This window comes from Pelodiscus sinensis, chromosome 29 (genome assembly GCF_052426305.1).
Source record: "Pelodiscus sinensis isolate ZL-2025 chromosome 29, ASM5242630v1, whole genome shotgun sequence".
In the NCBI taxonomy this organism is placed as follows: domain Eukaryota; kingdom Metazoa; phylum Chordata; order Testudines; family Trionychidae; genus Pelodiscus; species Pelodiscus sinensis.
Window position 1 is genome coordinate 15,986,238 of NC_143080.1, and position 18,119 is coordinate 16,004,356.

Below are 18,119 nucleotides of genomic sequence, written 5' to 3' on the forward strand. Positions count from 1 at the left end.
GCCAGCTCACATCCTAGCCCAGGGGGCTGTAAGGAAAGGTGCGCTCTGCACCCTCCCCAGCCAGCTCAGCCCCTCCACCTATGGCGCTTGGCCCCTCGCCTGAGGAGCCAAGGGGACTTCCAGGGTCTGGCAGCTCCAGCGCAGCTCCTGAGCCGGGACTCCCAGGGCACAGCACGGGCAGACTCAGCAACTTCCCAAGGGCTGAGGCGGCTTCACCACCCCGGCCATTTTAAATCCAAGGCGTGGTTTCTGACAGCGCCGCACTACTTCATGCAGGGGAGGCCAGGGGTAGGGTTGCCAGATAGTTTAACCAAAAATACTGAACAGCTGCCCCCCAAAAAAACACTGAGGGGAAAAAAGGGGGAGACCAAAGTTGTTGAGGAAAAAAAAGGACCCTGACATTTACTGAGGGGAAAAAAAATACAAAAAACCCAGCATGGCCCCTTTAAGATTTTGGGGTCTTTTTTTTTTTTTTTTTTTTTTTTTTTTGCCAGTGGCCATCTTGTTTTCTTACTCTGTGCTGGAAGAGAGCTCCCCTGCGGAACCAGGTAAGCGGGCGGTGGGGAGCTCGGGAAGGCCCGGGGGCTGGGCCCGGCTGCTGAGTGTGTGGAAGGTATTTTTGCCTCCTGGCAGGGGAAAAAAATCAGAAAATACCTGGCAACCCTACCGTGGGGAGCTGGGCCCTGCAGCCCGCGGCACAGGTGGGACTAGGTGATCCCAGTGTACCTGCCGACTGTACCCGGAGGATTTCTTACCCAGCTGTGGGACTCACACAGACCCTGCAGTTCCCTCTGGCTCTGCAGCCCCGTGTCATCACCGCACGGGGCTCCGGGAAGAGCTGCTGGCCCCACCACGCTCATGCTACAGCATGAGGTCAGGGCCACCAGCTGGCAGAGCAGCTGGCAGGCCCAGCTGGGCGCAGCAGAGCCCGTGAATGTGGGGACTCGTCTAGGCTGGGGTCAGTTCTGCAAACAAGGCCTGAGGCAGGGGAAGCTGCGGAGCAGAGGCCGGAGCAAGGAGCACCCCAGGCATCGTTTGCTCCTTCCCTGCAGGTGAAGCTGCTCCCCCTGCTTGCTGAGGACGAAGAAGCAGATCTGGTATTTCACCACCACTATGCCCCATATCCCAGCCCCCCCTGGCCGCCCCTGGCACAGCCTGCAGCATGGGCACAGGAGCCCCCTCGCGTGCGCTACGTTGGCCTGGACCCACCCCCAGTTCCCGCAGCCAGGACTCAGGATGAGTGAGTCGGGAGCCAGCACCAGCCGGGGCTGTGGGTTTGCAGGAATTTTGATGGTGCCCAGAGCCCCACCCCTCCCACCTGCCCAAGGCTCTGAGAGGGAGTTTGGGTGCAGGCTCTGGCTGGGGCAGGGGACGGGGTGCAGGATCTGGGAGGGAGTTTGGGGCCTGAAGGGGGTGAGGGGCAGGCTCTGGGCTGGGGCAGGGGATAGGGGTGCAGTTTGGGGTTGAAGAGAGCAGGGCAAGGGAGTGTGAGGAGAGGAGATGGGGGTGCAGGCTCTGGGAGGAGGCATGGTGTGACGGGGAGGGGCATGCTAAGGTGCATTCTCAACCTGGGCACTGGTGTGGGGGTCTATCTGAGGGAGGGGCGCACAAGGCCCCATGTGCATCATGGGAGATGTAGCTCCCCCTCCCCCTCCCCCTCCCCCGCATAGGAAGTGGCACTAACGTTCCCGCGAGGAACTACACACACGCAGGGACAAGCATGAGGAAATATTTGGCTTGAGGACATTTGTTTTTTAACAACAAATGGAAGTTTCCCAGGACGTGCTGATGCCGCTTTCTGCGAACGTCCCCGGGCCAGCAGCCCCGTTTTCTGGCGTCCTGCTTATGTGGCCAGTTTTCATCTAGCTCTTGCCATCGGGGAGGGGTGGAGCAGTCGGGGAGCCTGCCCGTGGGTCCTGCAGCCTCTGGGGGCAGCTGACTGTATTTGCCATCATTAAGCAGACGTGTGCCCTTGTAGTGCGGCACTGGGCTGGAACTCAGGAGATTCAGGTTTGAGTCCTGGTCCTGACACAGACTCCCTGGGTAATGCTGGGTCAGTCACTTGACTGCTGTGCTACGGGTCCTGGGATGGAACATTCCTCTCTCCCGCCCTTCTCTGCTCACACTGAGAGCTTTTGGGGTGGGGGTGGGGGTGGCTGTGTGTCGGGGGGGGGCCACTGGCCCCACGGGGCTTCTCATCTTGCCGGGGCCCGTGCTGTGCACTGAGTAGCACACGGGACGGGGGGAAGGTGAAGGCCACGGGGAGATCGGGGAGCAGCGGGGGCTGCCTGTGGTGACCTAAGGCTCTTCCCTGCTGGGCTCTGCCTCCAGAGCTCACAGATCTGCCCCCTCCCCCGATCACTGCTGACCCCTTGCCCTCGCTTTGTTTCCACAGCAGACTGGTTCCTCCGCCCCCACCACCCAGCGCCACGGGGACAGTGGGAGCCAACGTCCCGCCAGCCACAGGTAAGGACGCCCTTCCCCGCCCGTGGCACAGCCCCCCTGCCAGCATGGCCATCTCTCCCACCCAGTCCAGCCCACCTCTTCCAGCCCCAGCTCGCTGCCAAGTGCCCAGCGCTGCCCACTGCCACCTCCCACACTGTGGGGCCAGCCAGCGTCCGCCGTGGCGCCTTCCCATCAAAGGGCCAAACCCAGCTACAGGACCCAAACAGCCAAGGCCAACGTGGGTGCAAGCAGATCAGCTCCAGCCTGCAGCACAGATCTGCTGCTCCCCTGCGCCCAGGCCGAATCCCTCTCCGTGCTCGATGCGGGGCTCCAGCCTGCAGCACAGATCTGCTGCTCCCCTGCGTCCAGGCCGAATCCCTCTCCGTGCTCGATGCGGGGCTCCAGCCTGCAGCACAGATCTGCTGCTCCCCTGCGTCCAGGCCGAATCCCTCTCCCTGCTCGATGCGGGGCTCCAGCCTGCAGCACAGATCTGCTGCTCCCCTGCGCCCAGGCCGAATCCCTCTCCGTGCTCGATGCGGGGCTCCAGCCTGCAGCACAGATCTGCTGCTCCCCTGCGTCCAGGCCGAATCTCTCTCCCTGCTCGATGCGGGGCTCCAGCCTGCAGCACAGATCTGCTGCTCCCCTGCATCCAGGCCGAATCCCTCTCCCTGCTCGATGCAGGGCTCCAGCCTGGCGTCAGGGTCCCTCTGGTCCAAGCCTCTGTCATGCATGGGCCCCTCCCTGCACTGCCACTGCCTTCCCTGTCTCTCCACAGAGTATTACGACTACACGCAGGGCCAGCTGTGAGCCCGGCTGCGGGCGCCTGAGTACTCTCCTCTCGGCTTGCACCGCTCGCTGCCAGGCTCCAGGGACCCCGCTGCTCTAGGTGCACCCCTGGGGCCCAGCGCGGCCGCCGTGCTCCGTCTCACTGGCCGCTGTTGTGTTAACTGCACCAGCTGCAGGAGCGATGGGGCCGCCTGATGCCTCCTCTCCCGTCGCTCATCTCGCCCCCGGAGCCTGTGGGCCTGGACTCACCCTCAGCGTCCGTCTGCTCCCAGGCCGAGGGCTGACCCTGCGGGGAGGAAGCAGCTGAGCTATTTGGTGCAGCTACGGGGGAGGGGGGTGCCCCCCACACCCTCTTCTATTGCCTGCTGTAGTCACCTCCCCCTCATTGAACGTGCTGCACCTCTGACCCATCTGCTGCTGCCCAGGAAGCGGCCTCGTGGCTCCTGGGGCAGGGATGATCCTTGTGTCCTCGACCTGGGTCCCCCAGGACTGGGGCCTGGACATCGGCCCTGTCTGAGCGCCCTGGTGGCTGCACTGTCCGCATGCGACAGCCCCGGCTTGGCCCACACACCGGGACTGAACCGGGGTGCTCCGGAGCCAGCTGGACAGACCCAAAGGGAATGGCCACGTCCCACCCACCGACGGATCCCACGTGCACTGCCAGGCTCTCGGGGCTGGTGGGCACCACTCGGCTGCCTGCCCCTTCCCCAGTCAGCTGAGCGGGAGGGTGCGAGGCAGCGTCTGGCCAGCCCAGGGTGGGAGGTGACCAGAGTGAGCTGGCAGGGCAGGGTGCAGGCGGTGGGAGGCCGGGGGCAGAAGGTGGCAGAGTCCTGTGGAGCCAGTGCTGCGCTGGGGAGGCCGTGTGCAGGGGGGCTCAGGGAGGGGCTGAGCAGAGACCAGAGCAGGCTGGGCTGCAGTAGCTGGGCAGAGCAGAGCCCTGCAGCCAGTGGGGCAGGAACGGGGAGAGGCTGACTGGTCCCTGAGGGGGCACAAGGAGGTAGAGGGCCCCAGGAGTTACACCCTGTTCTGCCAGCCCAAGGGGTGGCCACTCCTCTGTGAGAAGCTGTGATGGACCGGGCCGTGTCTGGGCACAGCTGAGGGCGTCCGCTCAGGGCGAATTGCTCCTTACAGCCCCCAGACTGGTGACCTCTCCAAACAGGCCACACACCAGTCCCACAGAGCGCTTCAGCTGCCTGCCTGAAGCCTCCCGAGCAAAACCCCTCCGACACCCCAGCAATATCCGTGCCCCAGATGGCCCCGGGCCTCATACACAGGTGGGGGGTCCTAGCACCCAATCCCACCTACCCCGAACAAGTTCTGTCCGGTTCCAGGAAACCAGCCACAGATCCCTGGTCAATTTACCCCCTGGACCTTACCCACAAATCACGCTGGGCCAATCCTTTAGCATCTAACAACTAAAAGTTTATTATCACAAGAAAGAAAAGCATGAGAGTAAGGTTGTTAAAGAATCATACATTACATGCATCGAATCTCCCAGTCCTCGATGCAGGCTCTAGCAGAGATGTTACAGCTGCTGGTTTACAAGTTCTTGTTGCACATCCTAGCATCAGGATGGGTCCACAGGTCTTCTGGGCTCTTCGATCCCTGCACTGCTGCCTCTGGGATGAAGTGCTGAGCTGAGAACCAAGATGGTGTTGACCACATGGCCTTTTTATACCTCCTTTCTGACCTCTTCTTGGCTACAGGAGATCACATGGTCCTCACTCTCTCTGCTGGCCGCTCTTAGATGTCCGCCCTCATACTTTAGGTGTGTCCTTGGCCCATTGAGTGCCATTGTCCCACAGGGCCTCGCTAATTAGCATGTCCACAGGCCTGGGCTCTGCCCACTGCTCAACCACATTCAGAGAAATATTCAGTATCCACACAGACTACAGATTCCTCCCTACACACACAGACATTATACAACCACATAAATAGCTTACATAGGATTATCAGATAAGCTTCTATTCAGCACCTCACATGGCCCCCTTCTATACCATTCTTGGGGCCAACACCCCCACCTATGGGTGCATCAGTGATCTGGCTGCTCCCCTCAAGATCCAGTAACGTGACACCCCCAATGCAAAATTGATTCAGGAAGTGATGCCAGTAACATCACTGAGGGCATCACAGGCCTCCCCATGCTTTGGCTCTGTCATCACGTGTTCTACCCAATGTTAGAAACAACAGTACAGAGCTGGATCAGTGTATGAGAACCCAGTTCGCCAAAAATAGGCTTCATTACTGCAAGGTCTGTCATAGCGACAACCACATCCTTGCATTGTGTTAGAATCCCAAGGTACAACTTGGTAAGACTCAGAACTAATTGACTCAGGCACATCATACATCCTTACGATTCTCTGCAACAATAATCCATTGGTTACAAGAATTAACATCAGTAACAAGAACAATCCTATCTCAGGTGTATATTGACATTCCCCATCATGCCCCTTCTCTGGCCCCACCCCATTGCAGTTTTGGCCCCTCAGGTTTAAACTGCAAATCTTCTTGGCCAAGGCAGGTCCTGCCCCTCCCCCTTGTCCTCTGGGCTCCAGGCCTGAAACCTCTGGCCAGACCAAGACAAAGGGCTGGCTGGGCGTGACTCCCTGGCTCACAATGGCCCTGGAATTCTCCCCCTTCCCCCACTCAGTGGGGTAACAGCAGTAAGCTGTAGACTCCCAAGTCTCTCCTCTGTCCACCTCCAACCTCTGTTTCCACCTGGAACCAGCTATCCACCTCCCTGATTGAGTATGAGTGTCCACCGTGTCCAGAGATGGGAGCTTAATCGCCATCTCCTGCATCCTAGGGAGAGTGACCACACAGCTGTTCTGCTCTGCATACTTAGCTACCCAGCCCTTCTCCTGAATCTGAGACACTAACTTCCCACTCTCCTCATCCACCTGGGAATAATCCTGTCCCACACACACTGACTTCCCAGCAAGCTGGTCACCCACAGTCACTGGGTTAGCAGCCTGCTCCAGTTCTCTGGCTGTTCCTGCCTCATCTGGAACAACCCTCAGTCCCTCTGAGACCTCTCCACCACCATCCACACTGGGTTTGTCTATATCCAAGTCAGTGGAGTCACTGTTAACAGACAAATTCTGTCCCTCAGGCACCGCAACAAGTGCCTCACACAAGAAGCTGCTGCCTTTTACAGGCAGAGCTTTCTCCTGGATGCCTTCTCCAAGCCAGGCACCGTCACCTCCCTCAGTTACTGCAACCTGCTTGCTACAAGCACTGCCAGGACTCTCCTCCCTATGAGCTTCCTTAAGCAGCAGTTCACCCTTCTCTGGCTCTGCAGCAGCATTACCCTGCTGAGCCACAACCAACTCCTCCTGCACTTCCCTTACTCCTTGAGTCCTCCCTGGCCCCTCAGGTGGATTCACAGACAATCCCCTCTCAGGCACACAGACAGACTCACAAGATACAAGGTCAGAGGCACCTTTTCTCCCTTTGCAGCTCTCTAGATGGCTTTAAACTTCCCCACCATCATTAGGCTCCATAGTTAACATGCCCTGATTCCCTCCTTGTGCCTGGGCTAAGGGGTCACCCTGGTCCCACAGAGTCGCTTCCCCCTCTTCCAGCAACACAGCAGCATCAGGCACAACATCAGGGTCCCCACTGTCTGGTCTCTGGGGTTCTGGCAAGACACTGCCTGGATCTACCCAAGTCACAGCATCCTCCTCCCCAGCAGACACAAACTTAGAGACACCTCCTTTCTGGGCCTTCTCTGTATCCAGACCCAACTCTGGGACAACAGCCCTGCTCTCAGCCAACACAGGCTGTGGGGCACCTTCCTCAGACAAAGGAAGAAACTCTTCCCCACACACAGACAGACAACCAGAGACAGTTTTTCCCTTGTCCCAACACCCCTGGCTAATTTCAGGCATAGAGCTAGACACTGAGGGTCTGTCTACACTACCCCCCTAGTTCGAACTAGCGGGGTAATGTAGTCATCCGCAGTTGCAAATGAAGCCCGGGATTTGAATTTCCCGGGCTTCATTTGCATGAAGCCGGCCGGCGCCATTTTTAAATGCCAGCTAGGTCGGACCCCGTGCCACGTGGCTACACACAGCATGGACTAGCTAGTTCGGATTAGGCTTCTAATCCGAACTAGCTGTACTCCTCATGGAATTTCTGGGCTTTTTCCGCCCTGGTGTTGATTTCAGCCTCGCCTTTGAGGCACTAGACAGGCCCTTAGAAGCCTCACTCGCAGATTCACGGCTACCTGCCACAGGCAAACATTTAGAGACACTTTTCTTTCGGTTACAATAAGATTGACTAGCCCCAGAAAGCTTCCCAGAGTTACCTGTACCCCCCTCACAAACCTCATACATGTTTCGGGGCTGTGTTACAACATTACCCAACATGCCCACACGGTCATACACCGAACTTTCAGGAGGACACAGTTCCTTTTGTGCTTCAATTCTTTTGGGTTGAAGTTCAAATCTGGCAGCTTTTTCCCGGCCTTGATTGATTTGTCTGTCCCACTCTGCCATTCTCTCTGCATGTTCTCGGTCTTGCCTCTGTATTCTCTGTTGTGATAGCAGACGAAACTCCTCCACTTCTCGTTTACATCTAAGTTGCATTCTCCTCACTGGATCCTGCTCTCTTATTTCTTCTGCAGCATTTCCGAACTTTAACAAAAATGCCAGCTCCGGATTAGAAACTTCCTCATTAAAGGCAATGCCTCCTTCCAAGCATAAGAGTTCCAGAGCCTCTCTGTCTAGACTTTCATACTGTAGCTCACTCATTGCAGCTGCTCTTTACCCAACCAAACTCTCAGTAGCAAAAATCAAATTTAGACAGCGTGGGGTCCTGATCCCAAAGCTCAATTGACCAAGATCTGTGGATCCTGCTGACTACGCCACTGTGACAGACCGGGCTGTGTCTGGGCACAGCTGAGGGCGTCCACTCAGGGCGAATTGCTCAAATCCGGGGCTCCTTACAGCCTCCAGACTGGTGACCTCTCCACACAGGCCACAAACCAGTCTCACAGAGCGCTTCAGCAACCTGCCTGAAGCCTCACGAGCAAAACCCCTCCGACACCCCAGCAATATCCGTGCCCCAGATGGCCCCGGGCCTCATACACAGGTGGGGGGTCCTAGCACCCAATCCCACCTACCCCGAACACGTCCTGTCCAGTTCCAAGAAACCAGCCACAGATCTCTGGCCAATTTATCCTCTGGATCTTACCTACAAATCACGCTGGGCCAATCCTTTAGAATCTAACAACTGATCTGGAAGCGGCCGTGGGTCCGGCCCCGGGTCCTGCGCCGCTTTGGTCCCCGTCTCCCTGGTCTGCTGGCTCCCGCAGCAGACCAGGGAGACGGGGAGCAGCTTTTCTCACCCCGGAGGAGGCGGGCGGCGGGACCAGGTGTCCCGCCGCTCCAGTCCTCCGGGGCGAGAAAATCCCCGTTCGTATCTGCGGATCCGACGTAAGTCAGATCCGCGTAACTCGGGGACTGCCTGTACTGTGAAATTCCAGAGCAGCTTATGGCCAATGATTCAAAGTCAAGGCAAATTCTGCCACTGTGCTCTCCTATGATCCAGTCAAACCTGCTTCACTCTGCGTCCTTCTCTTCTGAGCCCTCCCTCCCCCCGTCGTCAGAGTATGGGCCACAAAGGTGACTAACCTCTGGTAACCCCCTTGCTCACTCACACCTGCGGCCTTAGGGCGGGGCAGCTGGGTTTCTTTAAAGAGAAAGTCTGCCCAGGATGCCCTGGCAGGGCTGCAGGTGACTGGCTGTGACCTTAGCAAGGGCTGAGCCCTCTTCTCCTGGGGGCCAGGACACCGCGGTCAGTGCTGGCAGAGCTGTGTAGCAGCCAGGCAGGCAAGGGCCTTTGTCTGGGGGCTGCCAGACTGTGCCAGCTCTGAGGATGCCCCCTGGCATGGAGCGCAGACCTCAGCCCCTCCCTTGATATCTTTAGCTTCCCCTGTCAATTTTCTGCATTTCATAATTGCTAATTTATTGTCATTGCTATTAGCTTTTGGTTGCTTTGGTAAAATTAAGTCCATTTATGGATGATATTACATTTAGGCACAAAGTAATCATCAAAGGACTCATTAAAGAACATCTCAAGGTTAGTCCTCTGTGTTTGTGCTGTCTAACAAAAACTCTGACAATATGTTTGGTTTCCTCAGATATAGTTTATATGAGAATGCTACCAGACTCAGAAGAGATCCAAGTGAGTAATCTGGAACATATGTCAAGCACCCCACACATAAGGTCTGAGGCCTTCTTCTGCAGCAGCATTAGATTAGGAGAGCATGAGCCCTTAGCCAAGAAAAAGAAAGCCACACCCTTGCATTCCATCTCAGTGATATAAAAATAATGTAGCATTGGGCTGTTAACAGGGCGATCCTGCCTTAATAGTACCCACCATCACCAGATAAAGAAACAGATCTTAAGATGAAACAAAAGACAGGACGATGCAGCACTTTAAAGACTAACAAGATGGTTGATTAGGTGATGAGCTTTCATGGGCCAGACCCACTTCCTCAGATCAAATAGTGGAAGAAAATCGGCACAACCCTATATACCAAAGTGATACAATCAAAAACATGAACGCATGTGAAATTGACAAATCAAATTTTAGAACAGAGTCGGGGTGAGGGGGAAGGTAAGTTTCTGTGAGGTAATGACATTAGGGGTGATAATAGGGGAAGCTATCTTTGTAATGGGTGAGATAATTAGAGTCTTTATGTATGGGTTTAAACAAAGACTCTAATTATCTCACCCATTACAAAGATAGCTTCCCCAATTATCACCCCAATGTCATTACCTTACAGAAACTTCCCCTATTATCACCCCTGTGTCAGCGTGTTGTGGTCCAGCTCCCCGCTCACCCTGTGGCAGCCAATGCTAGGGCCCTGGGCCGGACACAGTGGAGCAGGGAGGGCCCGCGGCCCCCCTGCCACTCCACATACTGGATGGCAGTCTCCCCCTCTCTCTTGCCAGTGATTGCTGTCTTGCCGGCCCCGCCCTACCCCAGGGCTTGGGCCTTCTTGAATTGAGACTGCCCACCCTGCAGCAGGGCCTGGGCCGACATGCCTTGGGACTTGTGGGTGCTTGCCTGCCTTGCCCTATGCCAGGGTCTGGGCCTTCCTGAGACTGTGCTTGTTTACCGGCCCCGGTGCCTGAGCCAGCTGAGACTGACTGCTAAACAATGTCTGCTTGCCCCACCCTGCAGCAGGGCCTTGGCCAATTTAGACTTAGAACTGCTGTTTGTTTGTCTGCCCTGATCTGCTCTCGGCTGGTGCTAAAAGGGGACCACTGAGCATTTCTTTGTGAGCCCTGAGCACAGGACTGGCTTACACCTCACAGCATACAGCTGTGGCTTACATCAAAAATATTCACCAGCTCTGCCTTCAGGAGTCGGGCGCAGGCATCTCCCTGCCGATCCCTGGGGTGCAGACTCACCGACCGAGCGCTGCAGCGCCCCACGGCTCCCAGGAATCTCTTCACTCTGCCTCCAGCGTCTGGCTCTTGCAAGCCCCTTCCTTCTCCTGCACCCCGCCACTGGACGCTCCATCCATGGGGTGCAGCGCATCCCACCCAACACCACTGTGACGGCGTGGCGGGTACCCCCCGTCCTGCATCCCTGTAGCAGCAAGATGAGACTCTGCCAGCCAGTAGAATAGGGCGATTTAATTTCTTCTAAGAGCACAGCCCAGATTCTTTGTGGGCATTGAAGTGAGGGGCCAGGCAGCCTCAGACCCCTTGGGGTGGGGCCACAGGCCCCCGACCCCCCAGCACTCAGCTCAGGCTCTTCTCTTCATGTTTTCCCAGCCAAAAACTGCCCAGCTCCCTTTGTCTCCCCCAGGAAGAGCCTTGTTATTTGCTCATGCTGGGCCTAGGTGTCTGGGCCAAGCCACGTGGGCGAGTCAGTGGGAATCACACAGCCCAGTGCAGGGAACTCTGGGTCACAGAGCAGACAGGCCCCCCCCCCCCCCGATCACACTCCAGCACAGCCCATCATCCACTTGCACTTCAGTTGGGAGGACAGAGAGAAGTGGGGGGGCACCAGTTTGTCCTGGCCACGCATGGAGCCTCTAGCACATCGTCAGGCTGGTGCGTGCAGCGCCGTGGGCATAGCAACCTCTTCCTGCCCGGCTGCAGGCCACGTGGGGTGCAAGCTGGTGCTGCAGAGAGCTGCGCTACAGGAAGAAAAACAAAACTCCCACTGGCCAGCTTGCTCCATAGGTTAGCGCAGTAACTCCCCCCGCCTAGCTGGGGAGAAGGGTGCTCAGCCTCGGCCCAGCCTCCCGCAGTCCTGTCCCCAGATGCAGGAGATGCACGTCGGCCCCACTGAAAGGAGGGGCAGAAACCGCCACTGCTGGGAAGGGCAGTGCGGCTGGGGAATGGGGGCATCATGGAGGTGCCCGGGGTGAGGGGCAATGGAGGGGAGAACACAGACCCTGGGCTCATCCCACTGCCTGCCCAGCTGGCCACCTCATCACCTGCCCACACAGCACCCTGGACAGCGTCCCTCTGGGGCCATCTCACTGCAGCGTAGACAGTCATGCCAGTGCCTCACCAGCCCTCATGCGGGGAGACAGGAACTGCAGGACCCCAGCCGAGGGTGCCTCACCCGAGCGATGGCTTGAGCAGGGGGGCAGAGCTGAGCTGGCAGAGCTAAGCAAGAGCTGCTCACAGGAGTGCGGCGCATCCTGTGGGGCGAGTGGGCCCAGGCCAGCGTCTCCGCCCAAAGACTCCAGAGTCACTGTAGAGCAGGCTTCCCAAACGTTTTGACATGGGGACCAGTAAATCCATTCATGAACTTTCGGAGGACCGGTAACATTCATTTGCATATTTCAATATTCATTAATCAAATGATGAACATTCAAATAAGTTGTTGCTGGTCCTCCCAAAGCCCCCAGTGCCAGCTTTAGCATAGCTTGTGATACCCACAATATTCTTGCCAGCAAGTTAAGGAACATGGACTGGCTAAATGGACTGTAAGCCAGACAGAAAGCTGGTTAGACCAGGGTTTCCCAAACTTTTTACTTTAGTTGGAACCCTTCCCCCCCCCCACCTACTGTTTTTTGCAGCCCAAAAATATAAACACCAAGGCTGTGTCTAGACTGGCAAGTTTTTCCGCAAAAGCAAGTGCTTTTGCGGAAAAACGTGCCAGCTGTCTACACTGGCTGCTTGAATTTCCACAAGAACACTGACTTCCTACTGCCTGAAATCGGTGCTTCTTGCGGAAATACTATACTGCTCCCGTTCGGGCAAAAGGGCCAGTGTAGACAGCTCAGATTTGGTTTGCGTCAAAAAGCCCCAATCACGAAAATGGCGATCGGGGCTTTTTTGCGCAAAAGCGCGTCTAGATTGGCACGGACGCTTTTCCGCAAAAAGTGCTTTTGTGGAAAAGCGTCCTGCCAATCTAGATGCTCTTTTCCGCAAATGCTTTTAACGGAAAAGTTTTCCGTTAAAAGAATTTGCAGAAAATCATGCCAGTCTAGATGTGGCCATAAAAAACACACTGAGAAAATACCAGACATAGAACATGTCTGGTATTTTCTCATTAGGTCCGTTTTATTGTTACTAGATGTATCCGTTTGTAGTTTCGAACTCCCTGGCTGGTAAATGTGCTCAGGCTGCATGAGTGTGTCTACCAGCCAGCCAGCTCGCACCTACTCGAGGGGTGTGTGTGTGGGGCGGGTACAATAGAATCCCTGGGCCGGACTCACTCGTGCTTTGTGGGGGGAAAGAGGGGCAGCGCCCCGAGATCTACATATGGCCTGGTCAGTCCCGCTCCCCGCCAGCCGATTCGTTCCCTCCACCCCACCCCCGCTGCACCTCCGGCCAGCCCCACTTCCCCCAACCCCCTCCCGAACAGCCAGTTCTCCCCCACTTCTCTCAATCTCCCTTGGCCAGCACTGCTGTCCATGTCCAGCCCTTCTTCCAGCGGCCACATCTCCTCCCCCCCCCCCCAACATCTTCCCCAGCAAACTCCTTGCCTCCGACCTCATGCCCCCTGGCAGCCCTGCCTCCGCCGGCCCCCCCAATCTCTCCCGGCCAGCCCCGATGCTTCCGGTGGCCGCTTCTCCCCTATTCTTCCTCCCGATCTCCCCTGCCAGCCCCCTGTCCCCCAGCCAGCTCTGCTTCTCTCGGCTGCCCCCCAAACTCCCCTGCCTGTCCCCATCCAGTGCTGCTTCCAGTGGCCAGCTCTCCCCTTCGCCTACCCCAGCTATGCCTCTGCCGGGAGCCGGAACATCTGGCTGCAGACTCCGCCCAGGCCGGCCGAGGGCTTGGGGGACCCGGCCCCACACAGGCACTCCGGGAGCCTGGAACACCCTGGCAACCACGCTGAGGCCCGCTATTGTTTTCCTGCAGCCTGGTACTGGGCCGCGGCCCATAGTCTGGAAAACGCTGCTGTAGAGGATGCAGAAAGGGTTGGAATATTTTTCTGCAAAGGATGTGACTCTGTTTCCCCTCTCATTCTGGCTTGCTCCCTACTGGTGGGAGGGGCTCTCTTGCCCTCTGGAACAGGGTGTAGTTCAGTGGTCCCCAACGTTTTGGGGCTGCCAGGTGCCTGGGGGCGGGGCTGCTCACGCACCGCACACACGGGGGTGGGGCCGCTCATGGGCCATGGGCCTGGGGGTGGGGACAAGCATGCGCTGCACGCCCAGGGCTGGCACTGGCATGTGCTGCGACCCCGGGCAGGGGCCGCCCAGGCACCCGGGGCTGGCACCTGCCGCACGCCTGGGGACGGGGCCAGTCCAGATTGCTCCGCAGGCACCGTGTTGGGGACCACTGGTATAGTTATTCAGGGAGGACAGTCGGGATTCATTGCGAGGTGTCCTCACAGGTCTCTGGCTCCGTTGGGCCGTGTGGACTTGTGCATTTAGTCTCCACAGCAGACCCCGAGAGGGCCCCCCAAGACCACAAACCAGATAAGGATCGAAGGTGCCAGGCCAGGTTTATTGTAGAGGGAAGTACAGTCAGAGTTGTCAGTAGACTCTACTGGATCCCTACGCATGTGTACTTGCCACAATGGAATGACTATCCGTGGGAGGTCCCACTGCCCCCTAGGTCATACAAAGACTGTCCCCCCGAGACACCAGCTTATGTACAGGTACAAGTCAGACCTCACTGCTGACCCGCTGACGCTATTTAGATGCCACCCATCACCCTGTACCTCGTGGTTTGATTAGATCATCTCTAGCCATCATTCTGCCATTTTTTAAAGAGGAATAAGGGATCTTTTGGAAAAGGCTTTATTTTCCGAAAGATCCCTGTCTAGACTGGCGCTTTTTTCCAGCAAAGCTCCGAGCCGGAAAAAAGCGCAGCCATGTTTATGCAAATGAAGCGGGGGGGATTTAAATCCCTGCTTCATTTGCAATTGCAATGTGTCTAATTTGCATCCTTTTTACAGAAAAGAGATGCAGTCTAGATACAGCCGCTTATGTTTTAGGCCTTCATCTTACTACACAGGGCAGCAAGAATAAGGTACGAGGTCTGCAGCCTCCCAGGGCTGATACGAATGAACTCCCAGGAATGATGCTGCCTCGGAGATGCCCCAAAGCCACCCTTTGTCCTGCCACTAGTCCCAGAGTGGGGTTGGACAGGATGGAGATCCCCACAGAGCAGCTCACCTCCCACTGACTCTCTTGGGCGCACTTCTCTGGCTCTGGCCCAGTGACCCAGACTGCTGGAAGCAAGAACAATATGAGCCCAACTCAGGGAACCCCTGAGGCTCTGTGGCCACTCTCCCAAAATGGGGATCCCTCTGTGACTCTGCATCCCAAATTCTTCATAATGGTATGATTATAACAATTACAATGCATCTGGCCTTGGAAGGTGTTATTGGAAAAGTTAGGATAATCATATCCAACAAGTCATGTGTGTGTATAAGTATCATTTTTGTAGCTGAAGTTGCGAATATTGACTCTGTGTCTTTATTTCAACTAGTCTTGCTCTGGAAAACTCCCATACATAATGGGACATATGACCATACCACATGACACTGAATTCCATTTTGGTACCATATTTTTCTACAAGCAGGACAGAGAACTGAGTTTGGAACAAAGGTCTGCTGCAGGGAGCGACTATCCAAGGTGCAGTGTGGAGTCATCTGAGGACCTCGCTCCCCACACGAGACCTCCTGGAAACACCTGAGGATCAAAGTCTGAGCTGGGATATTCAGTCTAAAGGGATTTCTAGCCTGTGTATGGCAGGCAATCTGATGGCCTGCTTGTGTCATCAGGCAGGGTGATAATTCATCTACAGGCTCTCTAATTAGTATAAGATTTAGTTTGTGCTTTGGTTTATTTAATAGACAATCTGCTTTGATTTGTTTGCTATCTCTTATAATCACTTAGAGAGAGTTACTCACTTGTGCAGCAACGACTGTTCTTCGAGATGTGTCCCCCCTGTGGGTGCTCATCCCCGCTTCAGAGTCTCCTATTGTATCTTTCAGATACCAACGTGGACTCGAGGAACTGGCGGGAGCTGGACCGCGCGTGTGATTGAAAGGGCACGAATGGTGCAAGGCACTCGCTGCTCATGCACAGTCTGACTACTGCTAATGAAAACTCCGATCTGCAGCATGGGGAAGACCTGCCGCCAATAATGGAGCACCCATGTGGATACACATCTCGAAGAACAATCATTGCTGCACAGGTGAGTAACTCTCTCTTCTTCTTCAAGCGATGTCCCCTCAGTGAGGGTGCTGCACTGTTGGTGACTCTATAGCAGTACCTGAGAGTACGTGGAAGGCGGGTCTCGCAGTCATGATTTAATCACAGTCGATAGTACTGCAGAGGCCACAGTGGTATCATTCGCTAGACTCCGAGAAATTGCGTAATGTTTCATAAAGGTAACACTGTGGACCATGTGGCCACTCGGCCAATGTCCCTGAGGGGGACCTCCGAAGGAAAGCTGTGGAGGTTGCTACAGCTCTCGCAGAGTGTGCTCTAGGTGCTTCCAGGAGTGGTTTATTCCATATGGCATAGCACTTCATTATGCAGGAAACCATGAGTCTGGAAATGCGTTGCGATGAGAGAGGTTTGGAGCATTCCACCACCAAGATTAGCAATTGCTCTGATTTGCAAAGAGGTAGAGTACTGTCTATATAGAAAGTGAGTGCTCAGCACACGTTAAGAGATGAGTTGCACGTGGTTTAGGGTAGAAGGAAGGACAATTGGTTCATTTATGTGGAAGTCTGAACAAGTTGGAGGGATGTGGGCGCAATATGACGTTGTCTTTATTAAATGTGGTATACGATGGTACTGCCATTAAGGCCGCCAGTTCCCCAACTCTACAGGCAGAAGTAATGGCTAGTAGAAAAATACCTTGATCATCATTGTTGATAGTGAAGAGGTAGCTAGTGGTTCAAAGGGAACATAGGTAAGAGTAGCCAACACCATCTCCAGGTTCCATGTCAGTGGTAGCAATCTATGTGGCAGGTATAGATTACAAAGATCTCTGATAAATCTTTTGGTGATAGTTGCTCAGTGTTTGCACATCCTATCTATTCAGTGATGGAAAGCAGTGATCGCTAACAAATGTACTTCTAGGGAAGCAAGGGCCAACCCCGCATCCTTCAGAAACAGGATATAGTAACTAATAACTGCTAGCTAGTCACTTTTTAATAGTTATAGTGTAGAAAACTAAATACTGAACTAAAATATCTTCTTTGACTAGAGTTGTGAGGAGAAAGGGCTCGCTCCATCTGTGACCAAGGGAGGTGAAGAAGGAACTGGTGGGAGCTGGACCATGTGTGTGATTGAAAGGGCACGAACGGCGCCAGGCACTCACTGTGCATGTGCGGTCTGGTTGACTACTGCTAACGAAAACTGAGCTGCAATGCCAGGACAACCTGACACCAACAGTGGAGCACCCAAAGGGAAATCACTTGAGACAGAATCTTTTATACTTTATCTAAATCAGTGTGTCTGTGAGTTAAGTGGCTGAGGAATAAAAGCTCAGCTTGGTTAACATAAGCTTGTTGTGCATATCTTTCCCTCACTGAGAGGACAGTATAATTCTGGGTTTATACTCCAGCAAGAGCGCAAGGTGGAGGAGCTGGAAAATTGGCTGTTATCTCCTGCCTGTCTTTGAGTGACTTTAGGAAAGCACTCAGGTAGCTTAGTTTGGGTGTGTAGCACCACCTGCTGCTGTGTTCATAGAATCCTAGATTAGAGTTGAAAGAGACTTCAGGAAGCCATCTAATCCGGCCCCCTGCTTAAAACAGGAACAATCCCAAAGAAATCATCCCAGCCAGGCCTTTGTCAAGCCAGGACTCAAAGCCCTTAGGGATCTCCATCCCTAGGTAACATGTTCCAACCCACCCTCCTAATATCCAACCTAGACCTCCCCCACTGCAACTGGAGAGCGTTTATCTTTGTTCTGTCACTGCTGAGAACTGCCTGGCTCCATCCACCTCCCTTCAGGTACTTAGAGGCTGCTATCAAATTCCCCCTCACACTTCTCTTTTGCAGACCAGTTTGTCCACATCCTTTCCTAGCTACTTTCTGGGAGCCCTGTCACACACACTGTAACCCTCATTTTTGTCCCTATCCCAGAGCCTAAGGAGGTCCTTCAAATCCACTAACTCCAGAACCCCAGTAAATCTGGTCTATGGGAAGCCCTGAACCTCAGTTCCCCCCTCCTCTTCTCCTCACCCCGTGAGGTTGTGGCACTAGAGGAGTGAGGTATCTCAGTTGGGGCCACATCAGTGAGAACTGGGGGGTTTTGGAGGGGTTTCTTTGCTTCTCACTTGTGTGGTCCCCAACTGATTTTGTGGATCAGTTACCCCAACCCAAAAAAGGTTCCCTTCCATAAATAAAGAAAACATTGAAACCTTTTGTGTTGGGCATAACATTTTAATTTATCAAACTTCATTTTAAATAAAGTAACATGAGAAAGTTGAAACAC

At 55.0% G+C, this 18,119-nt stretch overlaps 1 protein-coding gene across 4 annotated transcripts in view; it reads left to right on the forward strand.

Moving 5' to 3' along the window:
• Positions 1 to 17,371, forward strand: part of PRR29 (proline rich 29) — a 31,267-nt gene extending 13,896 nt beyond the window's left edge. Inside the window, exons 4-7 of one of the 4 annotated variants that reach the window (XR_012898022.2) lie at positions 1,053 to 1,240; positions 2,399 to 2,466; positions 15,661 to 15,863; positions 16,887 to 17,371. Coding sequence is in view for 2 of the 4 variants with exons in the window: in XM_075911328.2 (XP_075767443.2) it covers positions 1,053 to 1,240; positions 2,396 to 2,466; positions 3,221 to 3,252 (291 nt within the window). In the remaining 2 variants the exon portion in view is untranslated. Of the gene's footprint in view, positions 1 to 1,052; positions 1,241 to 2,395; positions 2,467 to 3,220; positions 9,870 to 15,660; positions 15,864 to 16,886 lie in introns of those variants that run through there. The other 3 variants (XR_012898021.2, XM_075911329.2, XM_075911328.2) reach the window with 3 other exon arrangements.
• The last annotated feature ends 748 nt before the right edge of the window (positions 17,372 to 18,119 follow it).